The 15,256-nt window shown below is 45.2% G+C and overlaps 1 protein-coding gene across 2 annotated transcripts in view; it reads left to right on the forward strand.

The window, feature by feature from the left end:
- LOC119167665 (sulfotransferase 1C3) overlaps positions 1 to 10,040 on the forward strand; it is a 60,374-nt gene extending 50,334 nt beyond the window's left edge. For both annotated transcript variants that reach the window (XM_037419175.2, XM_037419176.2), the window contains exon 3: positions 9,146 to 10,040. In XM_037419175.2, the coding sequence (XP_037275072.2) occupies positions 9,146 to 9,865 (720 nt within the window). In that variant the 3' untranslated portion in view covers positions 9,866 to 10,040. The remainder of the gene's footprint in view (positions 1 to 9,145) is intronic.
- Positions 10,041 to 15,256: the final 5,216 nt, after the last annotated feature.

Genomic DNA, 15,256 nt, shown 5'->3' on the forward strand with positions numbered 1-15,256 from the left:
TCCAATGAATTCTGACGATATATATATATATATATCCATTCATCATTTTTTATGTTATAAATTTTACCGCGTTCCTGCGTTTTTTTCCTACGCACGCTTTGATTTCGTGGTTTTTATTCAGTAAAGATAGTATTTTCTTTAGCCTCATTTCTTATACAATATCACAGGTATCGTTTCTTTTTTATTATTTATATGTAGTAGCCCGTTCCCCTCTTTAATACCTCGGCAATTTAGGGCAATAAAAATAAATACGTAATTAAGTAAACAAATAAATGAAAGAGGGAGTTGAAGGCAGATTCTGAGGAGGAACTCTCACAATTTGTGAATCGTAGTGGACCCATGTACCAAAGCGCAGAATGACATTAAGTAAGACGCTTCCATAAAAGCTTTGTTGTCTCTTTCTTATATATCACCACTCTATTCATGCAGTTCGGCGCTTTTGTACATGCGTCCGCTACTATTCACAAAGTGTGAGTGTTCCTCCTCAGAATCTGCCCTCAACTCCCTCTTTCATTTATTCATTTACTCATTTACGTATTTGGTTTTTTTCGCCCTAAATTGCCAAGGCAATAAACAGAGGAACGGGTTACAATATACATATATTAAAAAATAAACCAGAAACGTTAACTGTGATGCTGTATAAAGAATTAAGGCTAAAGGAATCACAATCTGTACTGAATACAAACCACATAATGGAAGCGTACATATGAGAAAAAATTGCAAAAACGTGATAAAATTTACGGTATGTACCACAAATTATTAACATAAAAAGGAAAAAAAGAAGAATAAACAAAAAGTAGGCCTATCGAAACTAGTAAAATGGAGGCAGTAGAAATAAGGGTACATCGGGTGCCTCAAAAAAGCCACCACAAAACAGGCGAGCTGATAATTAATCAAAGAAAAAGGAGTGATTGCAGATGTAAATGATGTCACCGAGCAGCTGGTTCCAATCGTTTGATCTAACCAGTATGAATGAGCAAGAAAATGCGTTCGTGTGGGAATCAGTACCATCAAGCTTAGGTTTGTGATCAATTCGAGATGAATGATAAATGGGAGGCCTAATGAGCTAATACGTAGGGATGAAGGTGATACATTGTACGAAACAGGCAAAGACGGAAGTAATTGCGATGTAGGGATAAAGATGGCAGTGCATGACAAACTGTGCTTCATTGCTGTTACATTTGATGTTCGCTTATATGGAGAGTAACTGAAACGTGTGGCGTGAATATAAAATATTCCAACAGATTTAATGTTTTCGTAGTGGGGGCCCTAGATTGTAGCAGCTTATTTTAATTCATTTATTTATTTATCTACTTTTTACCCTCAGGATTTTCACATTACAGAGAGGAGGAGCATGTTACAAGTCGAAAATGGAAAAGAATGCTTGGTAATTATCTACACTTGATAAATATATAAAATAACGAGCGCTCCACATTTTTTTTAAAAAGCACCTTGAGGGAGGGTGGACATATGCTAAAATTACGATTTTTCTATCCCAATGTATTGTTAGCATCGTTTGCGATGGTGTTATTAGGAGCAATTTATTTTGTACTAAACAAATTGGGGACGCTCATGTACCGATATGCTGACACATGGTCAATATGAGTGTCCCCAAGTTTTTATGTTATGGTTAATAAACTGCTTGGAAACAGTCAAAAGTCTGCATTTGTTAGGATTTATATTCACGGCGGATTAGTCCAACAAATTTCAAGTTTTTTTTTAACTTTCTGTGAGATGTCATTATCTGTATCGGCACGTATTTCTCTGTAGATTACAAATTCACACAAGACGGCTCATTTAGGTAGGTCAATATATATTGATATGTGCCGCTCACCTAGAGGACTAAGAACAGAAAGGACTGGGTGGTGCCTGCTCATGCCATCTTGGTTGTTTTTGCCCGCACTACTATGGACTGTAAATATTGTTAATGCGCCTTTTCTGTCATTCCTCTCCGTACCATCCTTGGTGGATGTGCGGGGTACTCAAGTAGTCGCCATCACGGGCCGGTGGGTCTGCGTTAAAGGAGACATAAGTCGAGGTACCTGGGCGACACAACTGCGCGACACATCAACATGGTGGCGACGTGGTAGTGAGGTCAGATACAGCAGGAAGCTTTAACTGTAACAAACCAGAAGAACAGCCGATGAGGCCAGAATGTGTGCTCAAAAAGTACCTTTCTCTTGTTTGGGCGTTCACAAAATTTCGTCCCTATTTTTACAGCAGACCCTTCACCGTGGTAAGTGCTCACCACGGCTTATGCTGGCTGTCTTCACTGAAGGATCTGGCTGGTCGAATTGGTCGTTAAGAATTATGACTTCAAGAGTACACGTTGACTGTTGTGTACAAGTCTGACCGCTTGCATCAAGACGCCGAATGCCTGTCCCACTATCCCGTCGACCCACACGACTCTTCGGCAAACAATACCATTCTGTCTGTGCTTGCTATAACTAACCTGTTCAACATTTATGCTGAGCAACGACGTGGCCCAACTCTTCGCCACATTATCGAGCGCCTCAACTCTACAGCTCCCGAATCATCTCTTCGTCTCTTTGTGCTACGCGACGGCACCTTGCTACGTCGCAGTCTGATACCCAATAATCCTGACCTCTAACTTGTGATTCCGGCACACCTTCGTTCGACTGTTCTGGCTCAGCTTCATGGCGTGATGATGGCGAGGCACCTCGGCGTTTCCCGCACTTACGATTGTGTACGCCGTCAGTTTTACTGGCCAGGAATGTATAAATCAGTACGTCGTTACATGACCTCTAGCGACCTATGTCAGTGCCGGAAGAAGTCAACACTCCCCCCTGCCGGCTGTCTTCTATCACTCGACGTCCCGTATGAACCCTTTCATCGTGTCGGCCTCTGTTGGCTTGGTACGTTCCCTATGTCTGTCTTGGGAAATCGATAGATCGCCGTTGGCACGGACTATGCCAATGGGTTCGCAATTACTCGCGAACTTCCCACTAGCTGCCGGACCGACGCAGCGGACTTCTTGCTCCACAACGTCATCCTTCAGCACGGAGCACCACGGCAGCTTCTGGCGGGCCGTAGTCGTGGAAGGCAGTTTCTATCTCGGATCATCAGTGATGTGTTAATGTCCTGCTCGACCGAAAATATGCTGACCACGGCCTACCATCTACAGACAAATGGCTTGATGAAGTGAATGACCCGAACCATTACTGACAGGCTCGCACTGTACGTGTCTGCCAACCACTAAGATTGGCATGCAGCGTTGCATTTTGTCACGTTCGCCTACAGTATGTCACGGCACGAGACGGCGGGCTATTCACCTTACTTTCGTTCATATGGCCGAAATACAACTTTGCCCATGAACACGATGATACCTCCTACGACGTACTCACCCACTGAGTACACTCAAGAAGCTATAGCTCGTGCCAATTATGCACATGAACTTGCGCGTGTTCAGCTAACTGATTCGCATGTGGGTCGAAAATCTTGTAACGACAGCCGTCACTAAAACGCCCACTTTTCTCCAGAACCTCTTGTCCTCCTGTGGTCTCTAGCACTCCGTAAAGGGCTTTCTGATAAGCTAATGTTCGCGTACTCCGGACCATACCGCGTGCGCCGCCAAGTGACCGACGTCAGATATGAAATCGAGCAATTGTCTTCGTCCTCGTTGACGACACCCTGCATGAACATCGTTCACATTGTCTGTCTGAAGCCTTATCTTACACCGGATTTCCCAACACACATGTATACTGAACACTTACACTACCGTCTTTCTCCGGCTGCACCGAGTCGGTGCCTTCACCGCCAGAGGGGAATGTCGTGTGCCGCTAGCCTAGAGAACGAAAAAAGGTACTAGGTAGTGCCTGCTCTCGTCATCTTGGTCCTTTCAGGCCGCATTACTGTGAACTGCAAATATTGCAAATACGCCATTTTCTCTCACCCCCCCCTCCGTAACAACATATTGTCACGGGGTTGTGACGTGGCCGAAGACAGGAGACTGTATGGTCAGATCAAACTGTTTATTTTGGCAAACCTGGACCCGGTCTTCAGCCAAGTCCCCGGGTCTTCAAACTACGACCCATGGAAAGTCAATGGCTCCCTTGGCTGATGCATGGCAATCACGGGCTGTGACGCCATGGTTGTCGTTGTTGCCGCTTCGAGGTCATGGCCCTGGTCTTCCAAGCTTTGTCTTGTAGATGCCCTTACTCTGGTGGTAGACCTGGCTGCCAGCGGCTTGTTCGCTGCTCCTGCCTGGCGTCGGCGTCTTCTCCACGACATGGGCTTGGTTAACGGCGTAACGGTGGGTGTTGTACATGAACGAAGCAGTATCACCACCAGTTGTCACTGGGTCGTGACGTGGCCAAAGACGTAAGACTGTATAGAGAGATCAAACTGTTTATTTGGGCTACTCTGTGCTTGGTAAATGGAAAGTCGGATCACAGTAGCAGTCTTTCATTGATAGCGGCGAACGTAGCATCGGCCTTCGATCGACTGACAAACAGTGAAGCGCGTCGACATTTATATACGTGGCGTCAAACATTCTACCATTATCGCTAACGGACGCGTATGTTCCAAAATAATAGGCAATGTTCGCGAAGTGGGCGTGATTCTAACGAAGTGCTCTACTACAGCCCCGAAGCTTCTCTTACACTGTGGGCACGGTTTTTGCTGAGAATTCAGTACAGTATCAGGGTGATAACGAAAATTGAGGAAGGAACGTGGCAATATTAAGAGAAGCGGCAGGCCCTAAACTAAGCCCTGTGTTACAGCCAATGTTATCCTTACTTCCGGCGAGACGTGACCGTTAACAGCGATGTACTGGAGATGGGAATCGACCCATGCCAGAGCATTACAGTCAAGGTTGAGAGAAGAAAGCTGCACATCACCAAAGCGTTATTGAGTTTTTCAAATGTCTTTGTGCAATCCACGAAGATAGAGTTCATCCGAGATTGTTTATCAAAAATAGTGTAGATATGATGAGTTAGATGTGTGGACTGAGTTTTATAGGAAAATTTTCACCTGAGCCTGGGTTGCGCTGATGCAAAAAACCTAACTGAATTCTAAAACTTCAACTTTTGTGAGTGTAGTAAATGTTGCTTTAGCCAACAGTGAAAGTTGATTAATGAGGTTGGCCGACAGTTACGACCAAAGTGTTTATTGCAAAACTTTTGTATCGATACAACAGTACCGACCTTCCAGTCTATCAGCAAAATTATTTGGAAAAGAAGCTGCTAGAAAATACATACAAGATAATTGATGCCTTAATCTTGCAAATCTGGGTAATATGGAAGTAAAACGCCTTTTGACAGAAGTTGAGTGGATACGTACACTGATATAGGAGCGCTCACACAATTTCAATACGTGTTTGACAGCTAAATTTGGGCACCATTTTCTCAAAGCATCTATGTGGACATCTTCATTGAAATGACTAATATCCATAATTATTTATTGATTAATATTAAACGTATGTTTGTCGTCGTCATGATTGTCTAAGGCATGGCCGCTGTGTAAAAAAGCGGGTGCGGCTTGTTGGTGCCCCTGTCCTAGTTCACCTTTCGCCCACTCTGGCGCCAAAGCTCCTCTCAGGAGAAACGCTCCGACACTCATTGCTATGTGTAACAGTTACTCCAGTCAGGCCGTAAATAACGTGTTTTGCAGTTACACATCACTGGTTCGTTCTGAATTGTTATTATAAGTACTTAATACTAAACGTATGTCAACAGAATGCCCTACAATGGCCATTCTTTCGTAGAGCAGGGCTCAAAATTTTCCATGAATTGTGCCCGTTTGACTCTCCTGAATGAAACGCGCCACTGATCCCGTTCTTTGGGGGGAAATGGTCGGGCTGATACCAAGGGCTGACGTATCATCTCACTAAACGGCCCGCAAAAGCACGCAAATTTCAAATGTAGATTCTTTTAGCGCACGATCAACGCTGGTTGAGGCACAAAGACCGAGTTAAAAACAAGAGTTTAAAACACAAACAAAATGTATTCTCAGTAATGCCTGTACAAGCATCATAGAAACTTGCAAACTTGGCAGGTATCAATTACAACTCGCAAAAACGCTGGTGTTTCCACCTCTTCACCTTAAAAGTGGGCGCAGCTGTCAACTCACTGGACACGCTCTCGCCCATTGACGAGACGCAACAGGCCGCCCTTTCTTTTTTATCCAGTGGCCGCGCCTGTGGTAGCTTTAGTAGTTAATGTTGTGAGAGCAACCAAGAAAGTGGTCCGGCAACCGGAAGAGCGTGACATATGGTACGCTAAACTTCGGCTAAGGTCACCTACTGCGGCATCTGTGTTACTTGATGGAACCGCCCAATTAAAGGGAAACGCAACGCTCTTTGTGTCTTTTCTAGTGCCCAGCCCCTAGTTCTCGCATGGCGATCGTAAGCAGTGCATGGGCAGTTTCATCGAGGCAAATAAATCACGTTGCTCTACACTCTGTAAAATTATTTTTGGTATGACTCGATGCTATGTACCACGCAGACATTTTTGGTGAGGTCCCCACCTGGCAGCGTGTGAAGGCGCTGACAAAATTGAACTTCTATCTTAAGTGCACTGAATAGGACGGACCTATAGAAGCAACGCGTTGAAGAAAATACTCGCGTTTTAAAGCCCACAAAATATGTGACTTTGGCGCAGTGGATTGCGTGCTTGGGAGCTGTTTCACCGAACGAGAAGTTTATGACCTCGACTCCCGTTGACGCAACCTTTTTTCTTCTTAAAATTATTTATCGTTTCCGAGATGAAAGTACGTCACTGAAATCTTGGTGGACCCCGGCAGAAACATTTTTGTGGTAAAAGAGACAGCAGTATGCGCGTGTCTGTTTGAAAAACTAAGTTGAAATTCTCGGCGTTATATGATGAGGACTCTTTTGAAATATTAAATAACTTGACAAGTCCGACAGAATGAGAAGTGTTAGGAAACATTACGCAGTAGTCACGGAACACAACTGCGTCAGCAGGTGCAGCAATGGTGTCTTGAAACTTTGCCGAGAAATATTCTTCACTAGCCTCTCTGCAGGTTCATTGTAGATTGCTAAACTCGTGTTTTGATTGCAATTGATCAGGTTCTAAATCTCCAAGGACTCCTTCACAAAAGTTTAGGCAACGTATAGGATTTTCAATGATTCTTAGCAGCCTATACAGCCTTCGTGTATTCTGCATAAGCATTGTGATACGCTTCCCACAACCTGTAATATTTTGTAACTTCTGAGCAGGAAAGGAGCTCTTTATAATAGGCAATCGTTGCAGGCGCAAGTTTTACGGTGGCTTTTTTTGGGTTTTCCCGTGTACATCGTAGTGGAACGTGCGCATTAGCGAGAGCAGAAAATAGGTTTCTGAAAAGATGCCAGTTTTTGTACACTTCGCTCATAAAAGTTGCAACAGGAAGTGTCTAGGTACGCACAAATTACTTGATTAAGGGCGTTGAAATCAGCATTGCGGTAACCAATGATATGTATGTCTTGTTTAACATATGCTGATCACTACTCCATGCCCTTTCTACATTCGCTGTTGCAGCGATATGTATCATAAGAGACGTCACTGAAAAATTTACGTGTTTTGCATAGTTATGTTGAGCCATGTCCCAGACAATGTTTATACACTGGCCTCCATTGACGAAACAATAAAATTAAGGTTCATCTGGTGTTTCTTAATGCTCCTTGTGTTAGTAAAATGTACTGGCACTTCAAAAACAGTACATGCAAGATCATCCTTACATCCGGAGAATTGTTGCTTTTGAGAATGATTAGAATGAGCAGTATGATCATTGTGTACTTGCAGTGTACATTCTATATTGTACAATGCACAATGTACTCAGCACTATGCACATACATTGTACACAGCATTGTACAGCAGCATGTGTACTGAAAGCCGGCTCAATGCGACTGGCTTATACTGGATGACGCTGTTGTTTGAGATTGGTGCTGTAGTCTTACACATTTGCTTCTTAATGTAAAATACCGTGAATAGCAAGGCAATAAACACAACAAGTGTTACCTACATGTACTTTGTTATGCCAAACCGAGTGGTTACTGGGGCAGTGAGTTTGCAAAATCGCAGTTTCTTTCGCCCAACCTATGTGGGTAGTAAAAATCTTCAGTGAGGTTAGTATTGATACCTTTCTATTTTGATCGCATAGAAAGATCTTGTTGCAGAAGCTTAAAACCACTAAGCTTGAAAGTGAGAGGCCTACTTTTGTTTTCTTGGTATCTGCCACCCAGTACTTGTGCACACTCAATTACATCATCAGCTAGGTTTGTATCAACACGTTGCGTCAATAGGCTTAAATTTTCTTTCCCGGCCGGTATCCCCGATTCCTCGCCGTCCGGGACACCAAGAAATATTAGGTTATTACGACGCGCCATGTAGTCGATGTCATCAAGGTGTGAACTTGTGACACTGCTTCTATGTTCGAAGGTTTTCAAGGCCTTTAACTAGGTAGAGTTGTTCTTTTAATGCGTCCTTTTTTACATTCGGCCTCTATCTTCAATACTGGCGTCTTCATTGAAACAAGTTTTTTTAATTCGCTGTTGCGGTATCAGTCAAGATTTCAACTTGTCCCTCGGCATGCCTACCCGGGTCGGCTTTTGGTACTTTTAACATCGCTGGCACTTCTTTTTTTCCCAGTAATGTGGACCAAGGTTACTTTCGACATCTCTGCAATAAAACAGCTAGAAAAATACAAGAAAATATTCAGTATATACAATACATATTGCATGGGAGCATGGAAATAGCAAAATACATGTCTTGCTAGTGCACTTAGCGAACAGCGAACACGTGTTACTAACTTATATACAGCAAAAAGTCACACTGAGAGAAAATGAGCGATGACGTCACAGGTGATTATTCCGGGCCCACTGGAGTTATGCGGAGATCTATGTCTCGTTTCAGACACGTTTTTCTTTACAAAATCTTTACAACAGTCTGGCGAAGCTGCAGCTTCATTTGTAAAACTAAAATTTCTACCAGCCCTTTTATCTCTTCTTAGGACGCTTTTGGTACTGCGGATGTTCCATTGAGTCATGTTCTGTATAGTTTAGAAACCAAATTTTGCGAATCCTTGTCTGAAATGCTGGGATGTACAGAATATTCACAAAGCTGTGAAAAGACATGTGTCATACACCCTTCATAATGCAAACTGTTGTTTTCTCATTTCTTTTCAGGGTGCCAGTGCTGTCCTTGCCATGCCCAGACCCGGAAGCGTGCGCACCCACCTTCCTTTCCACTTGGTTCCTCACGCAGACTACGCCAAGTACATCTACGTAGCGAGAAATCCGTACGACTGCAGTGCGTTCTTTTTCGAAGTGATATCGAGCGCCCAGGGGCAAAATATTGACGAGGCGTTCAAGGCGTTCCCTTCTTTCTTCGACGAGTTCGTCGAGGGCCGGGCCATCTGCGGCGATTACCTTGCCAACCTAGTGTCCTGGCACAAAAAGAGGTACAATGACAACGTCTTATTTCTCACGTACGAGGAGCTGCAAGACGACATTATGACAACCGTACTGAGAATCGCCGACTTTCTGGACGAAGACGGCCAATACGGCCAACGGTTGAGGCAGAGCAGGAAACTTTTGAACAAAATCTGTGCAGAGACGCAATACGAAGGCATCTGGGAGCGTGTCGAAGAGGACACGAAGTTGAAAATGAGGGAGGCTGCCGCCATGTCTGACGAAGGTAAACCGGAGTGGGTGAAGCGGTTGGAGAGAGCAGCGAGCACTGTTACTTTTGGAAGGCTATTCTGCAAGAAGATGGCACCAGGCGAGGCTCGTCTGACTCGAGAAGATATATTCAAGCCAGACATGGTGGCTAAGCTGGAAGAACGTGTCAGGGCTCTGACTGGAGGCAAGAGTGACATCATGAAGCTGTGGAAGAGGCTTGAGTAATGCCAGTGACCTACCCTTTAGACAAGCGGCTGCTGAGGTATCTCACGAGACAAGGAATGTATTCTGTGAAACAAGTGTTTTGGTAACATAAAAATATTGCGCTATCAATAGTAAGCACGTAGCTTGAGAGCACACTATTGTTCAATTTTGGCATAAATAAACAAAGAAAACAAAAGTACAATGTTTGAAAGCCATTCACTACAAAATATTTTATTCTCGTTCTAGTAAATTTATTATTTGAGAAAGTAAATATAACTGTATACCTAATAAATGGTAATGTGGACATGAAATACCACTAGAACAGCATACACAGAAGTGTGTTCTCACTTACCCCTGTGCTACGACATACTGGAGTAACGGATATTGCTAAAGCGATCATGCTAGCAGCTGCCTTTATAAACGATTGACTTCACCACAAACAATGCGCCGTACTTCGTGCGGCGAATACACGAAACACAGTGCGCGTGGGTATGTCTTCTTTACGCTCATGAGCAAATAGATTCGGGAAATGGACGCAAAGCAAGGCCACCATTCATGCCAGCCACTGCGAATAATACAGATATTAACCCGACTTTTAACTAAAAGTCGGTGTGAAACCTGCGTTTTCTCTCTCTCAAATCAACATTATGTAAGATCACTCAGTCTTCGCTGTAGGAGACCTGCATTGCTACACCAGGGGCAACAGTCCCGTGACTGTTTTCATTGGTGCCTTAGAAAAGCTGTTACGTTATCAATTTGCAAATAAGGAAATAGGGGAATTGTTCTGGGGTCCTACTTTCGCGTATATTGAAGTAATGATACCGACAAACAATGAAACCAAGGAGAGCATAAAGGACCGAACTCTTATTTCCTTTACAATACTATATTGATCCTCGCCAAAATGAAAAGAAAGAGGAAGAAAAGTTACCAATTGGGTCAGTGGGTCCGAACCAAAACATTAGAATAAATATTTAGTGGTTGAGAGATAAGGCTGTAACTATCTAATTTCTCTGCATAGCGTATGTTTTTGCTTCGGAGGAAGCCATTTGTGTGATTTCGCTGTGAAAAATAGTGTACCGCTTTAATATTCGATGTATCAGCCCTCAAAACTTTAATGTTTCCTCCTACTGTTGCTTAGCATGCAGGATGTCGTACAGCAAGTTCAAGTGCTCAGTTTACATTTACTAAACGGCGGAGTTTCGATAAGATTGAAATTCAAGAAGAGTCAGCTTTAAGTGAGGGCTATAGCCCCTGACGGGAGTGGCCAAAAGTGATCCGTAGTTTCCTAACAACGGTGTGGCTTACAAATATGTTGCGATATTGGTATGTGGTTGATAACAATTTTACGTTGTTTTCGCTGAAGGTAACAGGGCATGATAGGATATATTCAGAAACGCGTCTCAGACTATGAGTGAAGAGGTTGACAGTTTATGTGAGCTGTGTTGTGGGTACGAACTGTCTGCCGTTATTTCCACGAAACATTTTGGTGGTGAGAATGGGTGCTTTCTTTTGACGAGGGGGCTGTGCAGCGGACGCCTCCTTAAGGCTGTCACCTTCGCCACCTACCTCGGCAACGACAGGAACCCGGTACGTCACCTTAACGCACCCCGTGATCTCGGTAATTTTACTGAAAAGAACAGCGCGAGTATCGAAAAGTGGCTCAGTATTTATGTAAGAGCGTGTCAGAAAGCAATATGGCTGGGACCCTACTGTTATGCTCTCGAATGTCTTATTCACTCTTGACAAGACACCTCGCACCTGGTTTGAGATCCACCAGCAAGAAGCCACAAGCTGAGAAATGTTTAAACAGCTCTGCCACCTTTTTAGCAACCCATTTGGTCAGCAGCTTGATGCTCTGAAGCAATTGTCCTTACGTACAGAGGCGTCCACCAAGCAAAGCTTCACCTATATTCAAGACGTGCTAGCCATGTGTCAAAAGGCCGAAAAGGCCGATGTGTCATGGCCGAGGCTGTTAAGATTTCACAAAACTTGAAAAGTATTGCCGGCGATGCGTTCAATTAGCTTGTCTTTACAAACGCAACGATCATGGACACTGTAATCAAAGATGGCTGCCACTTTGTACAGGTGATGTGTCAATGCAATTCGCATCAGTTCCATCGCCTACGCAACACCGCTACAACGTCCTTTCGTGAGGCCACTCCTTGTCAGCCGTCCAACACGAAGACGAGGCGCGCATTTTCCGACGTGAACTCGAGGCCGCGTACCCGGCTACCAACAAACCGACGTTGCCCGACACGTTGACGCAAGCCGTCTTCTCAATCTAGGCTGTTGTCTGCCAGGAATTCACTAACCGGGGTCTTTTGTCAACTTTATGCGCCGTAGATATTACTGATCAATAGCTACCTCCTTTCAACATGGCACGACGCTGTCGACACTCCCTTTCACCCGACACGCCTCCGACACTACACCTGTCCCCGATGTCCTCTTTGTGCACAATGGTTCAGTTCGATCCCTGCACAGTGCTCAGCATCACAGCTAACAGAGCTTGCCTACCACTTATAAACTTCGGCTTCATGAATCAAGTGCTTCGGCAAGACAATTCTGTAGCCCACCTTTGTCCGTTTCTTCATTTACAAATCCAAGTTCTTGCCTTGACACGCTTGCTTCAACGCAGCGCATATCACTCTCTGCACATTCGGGCAGCCTTCGAATTGTAGAAATAATCGCCACTGATCTTCTGCCTGAGCAAATTGAAGCCCCCTCGCGCCTTTTCCAAACCTTCCAGGACATTTTTCTTTTCCGTGACCGACCTTTAGGGCAGACATTCTTTGTCTGGCATCGCATTAAAACAAGTGATACCAACCCTCTTTACCAGCGTCCCTACAATGTGTCTGCTTCTGAGTGAAGCGTAATCTAGAACGAGGTGAGAAAATGCTAGTGAAGGACAATACTGAACCATTGTCGAGTCTCTGTGCATCCCTGGTGGTTTTAGTTAAAAGGAAGGACGGATCATGGCGATTTTGTGTGGACTATCGCCACGTTAACAATATCACGAATTAAGACGCCTACTGTCTGCCGTGAATCGACGATGTCCTTGGTTGCCTATGATACCACCTACTTCTCTTTCATCGAAGTTTGTTCTGGTTACTGCCAGATTGCCGTGCACTCCATGGACAGAGAGAAGACGATTTTCGTAACAGCTAATGACCTCTACAAATTGTAATGTAATGCCTATGTAATGCTCCAAGCATACTTGAACGGCTTCCTGCTCCATAGATTCAATTGGTCTACGTGTCTATGTATTTGGACGGCGTAATTTTGTTTGCTTTCACTTCCAAAACGCACCGGAAGAGATCATCGAAATGCATCTCGCCGGTTTTCTACTGAACTCATCCAAGTGCTAGTTCGGCTGCCGCCGCACTAAAATACTTGATCATACTGTTGATGCTAACAGCGTACAGCCTTACCTCGAAAAGTTTCAAGCTGTGCAGCACTTCCCTGTGCCAAAAGGCACCAGAGATGTCGGCAGCTTTGTAATGCTCTGCTTCTATTCTTAACAGTTCATCAACAGCTTCGCGGAAATCGCTTTGCCCCGAACAGATTTACTGAAACAAGGTATGATATTTAACTGGGGTGCCTCGCAAGCAGCAGTTTTCTCTGATCTCACCACTCGGCTCCCTTTTTCTCCTGTTTTGGTTCACTTCGCCCCTGCTGCACCAACCGAAGTTTTATATAATGCCAGTGGTTACGGAATAGGCGATGGGCTAGCTCAGCGTGAACGTGGGTAGAATCAGATCGTTTATGCCAGCAGGCTGCTATCCTCCTCGTAGCGAAGTTATTGACCCATGGAGCGTGAATTTCTAGAGCGTGAACCATGGAGCGTGAAGTTTTGCTATTACTTATACGGCCGAACATTAACAGTTCTCTCAGACCACCATGCTCTTTGCTGGCTAACCTTCCAGAGAAATCTCACAGATTGTCTCGCTGACTGGGCACTTCACCCCCAAGAGTATTCTCTCATCGTGGTGTATTAGTCTAAAATACTGCACAAAAAAAATTGCCCGCAGATTCCCTCGGGGGAACACTGAGGAGGATGCGGAGCATATAATTGGTTAACGGGGTGTTAAAGTGCGACTTACTTGGGTCGATGGCTAAATTGGTTAACGTGGTTGTGAAATGGGGTGTTAAATTGCGACTTACTTGGGTCGATGGCTAAATTGGTTAACGTGGTTGTAGGAGGGGGTGTTAAATGAGTGAACACGTACACACGTATGCGAAAGGACGGCGCTGGTCGAAGGGACGTCGATCATTGTGTTTGTGGATTCGTTGGAATTCATTTCACCGCGACCTTCGACGTCGACGCGCCGTACAAGCCAACCGACGAGCGGCAACTGAGCGAGCGAGCGCCGACCTTGAGTATATACAGCGCGACGGCGCATTCACTGTCAGCTGTTGAATGTTCTCGAAGGAGAAGCGCGCGCGCGGCACAGATGGCGACGGCGCGACAGCGCATGCGCTGTCAGCTGTCGAATGTTCTCGAAGGAGAAGCGCGCGCGGCACAGATGGTGGGCCACGGCGCGACGGCGCATGCACGCGCGTCAGCTGTCGAATGTTCGAGAAGCGGTGCGGACGGCGCGGACGGCGCGGACGGCGCACTACAAGGCGCGAGTATAAGATGCTTCCGCATCTAAAAAGCGGATCACCTTTCACGCTACCCTGTGACCGACTGATACTCTACGACCACAGAATCTGTGCTTTGCGTCCTTCCCATTTCCCAGCTACTTCATCTCGGGGACGAGAAGCGTCGCGATGCGGATGTAAGTCGCTCAATACAGCGGCTAAAATCTACACCATTCGACGCTTCCGTCCACATGTTTAACCTTAAGGGACGGCACCTTATATCTTCGTGATTTGTCACCCGCCGGTCACGACCTGCTTCCGGCCATACCAAAGCACCTGCGCTCCACAGTTCGCCGCGTGCTTCATGACGCGCCAATGGTGGATTACGTTGAGGTTTCTCGCATATATGACCGCGTGCGTCACCGTTTGTACTGGCCTGGCTTTTCGTGCTCTGTACATCATTACGTTAACGCCTTCGAAATTCGCCAGCGCAGCAAAAGTACGGCCGGACTTCCTTCAAGGTATCTTTAGCCCGTTGTATTCCCACCAGAGCCTTTCTGCCGTGTCAGTTTGGACCTTCTCGATGTCTTCCCAACATCCGCCACCGAGAACAAGTGGGTCGTGGTCGCTGCAGATTATGCGACCCCCTATGCAGTTACACAAGCCATGGCAACAAACTGTGCTACAGACGTCGTAGATTTTCTGCTACGGAATCTTATTTTAGTGCACGGAGCTCCGCGTCCACTGCTCACAGACCGAGGCCGTATTTTTTTTTCTAAATTTGTTGACGATATTGCATTCCTTTTCCACCCAACATGAGCTCATGGCCAC

Source organism: Rhipicephalus microplus, chromosome 6, assembly GCF_043290135.1.
Source record: "Rhipicephalus microplus isolate Deutch F79 chromosome 6, USDA_Rmic, whole genome shotgun sequence".
NCBI classification, from domain to species: Eukaryota; Metazoa; Arthropoda; class Arachnida; order Ixodida; family Ixodidae; genus Rhipicephalus; species Rhipicephalus microplus.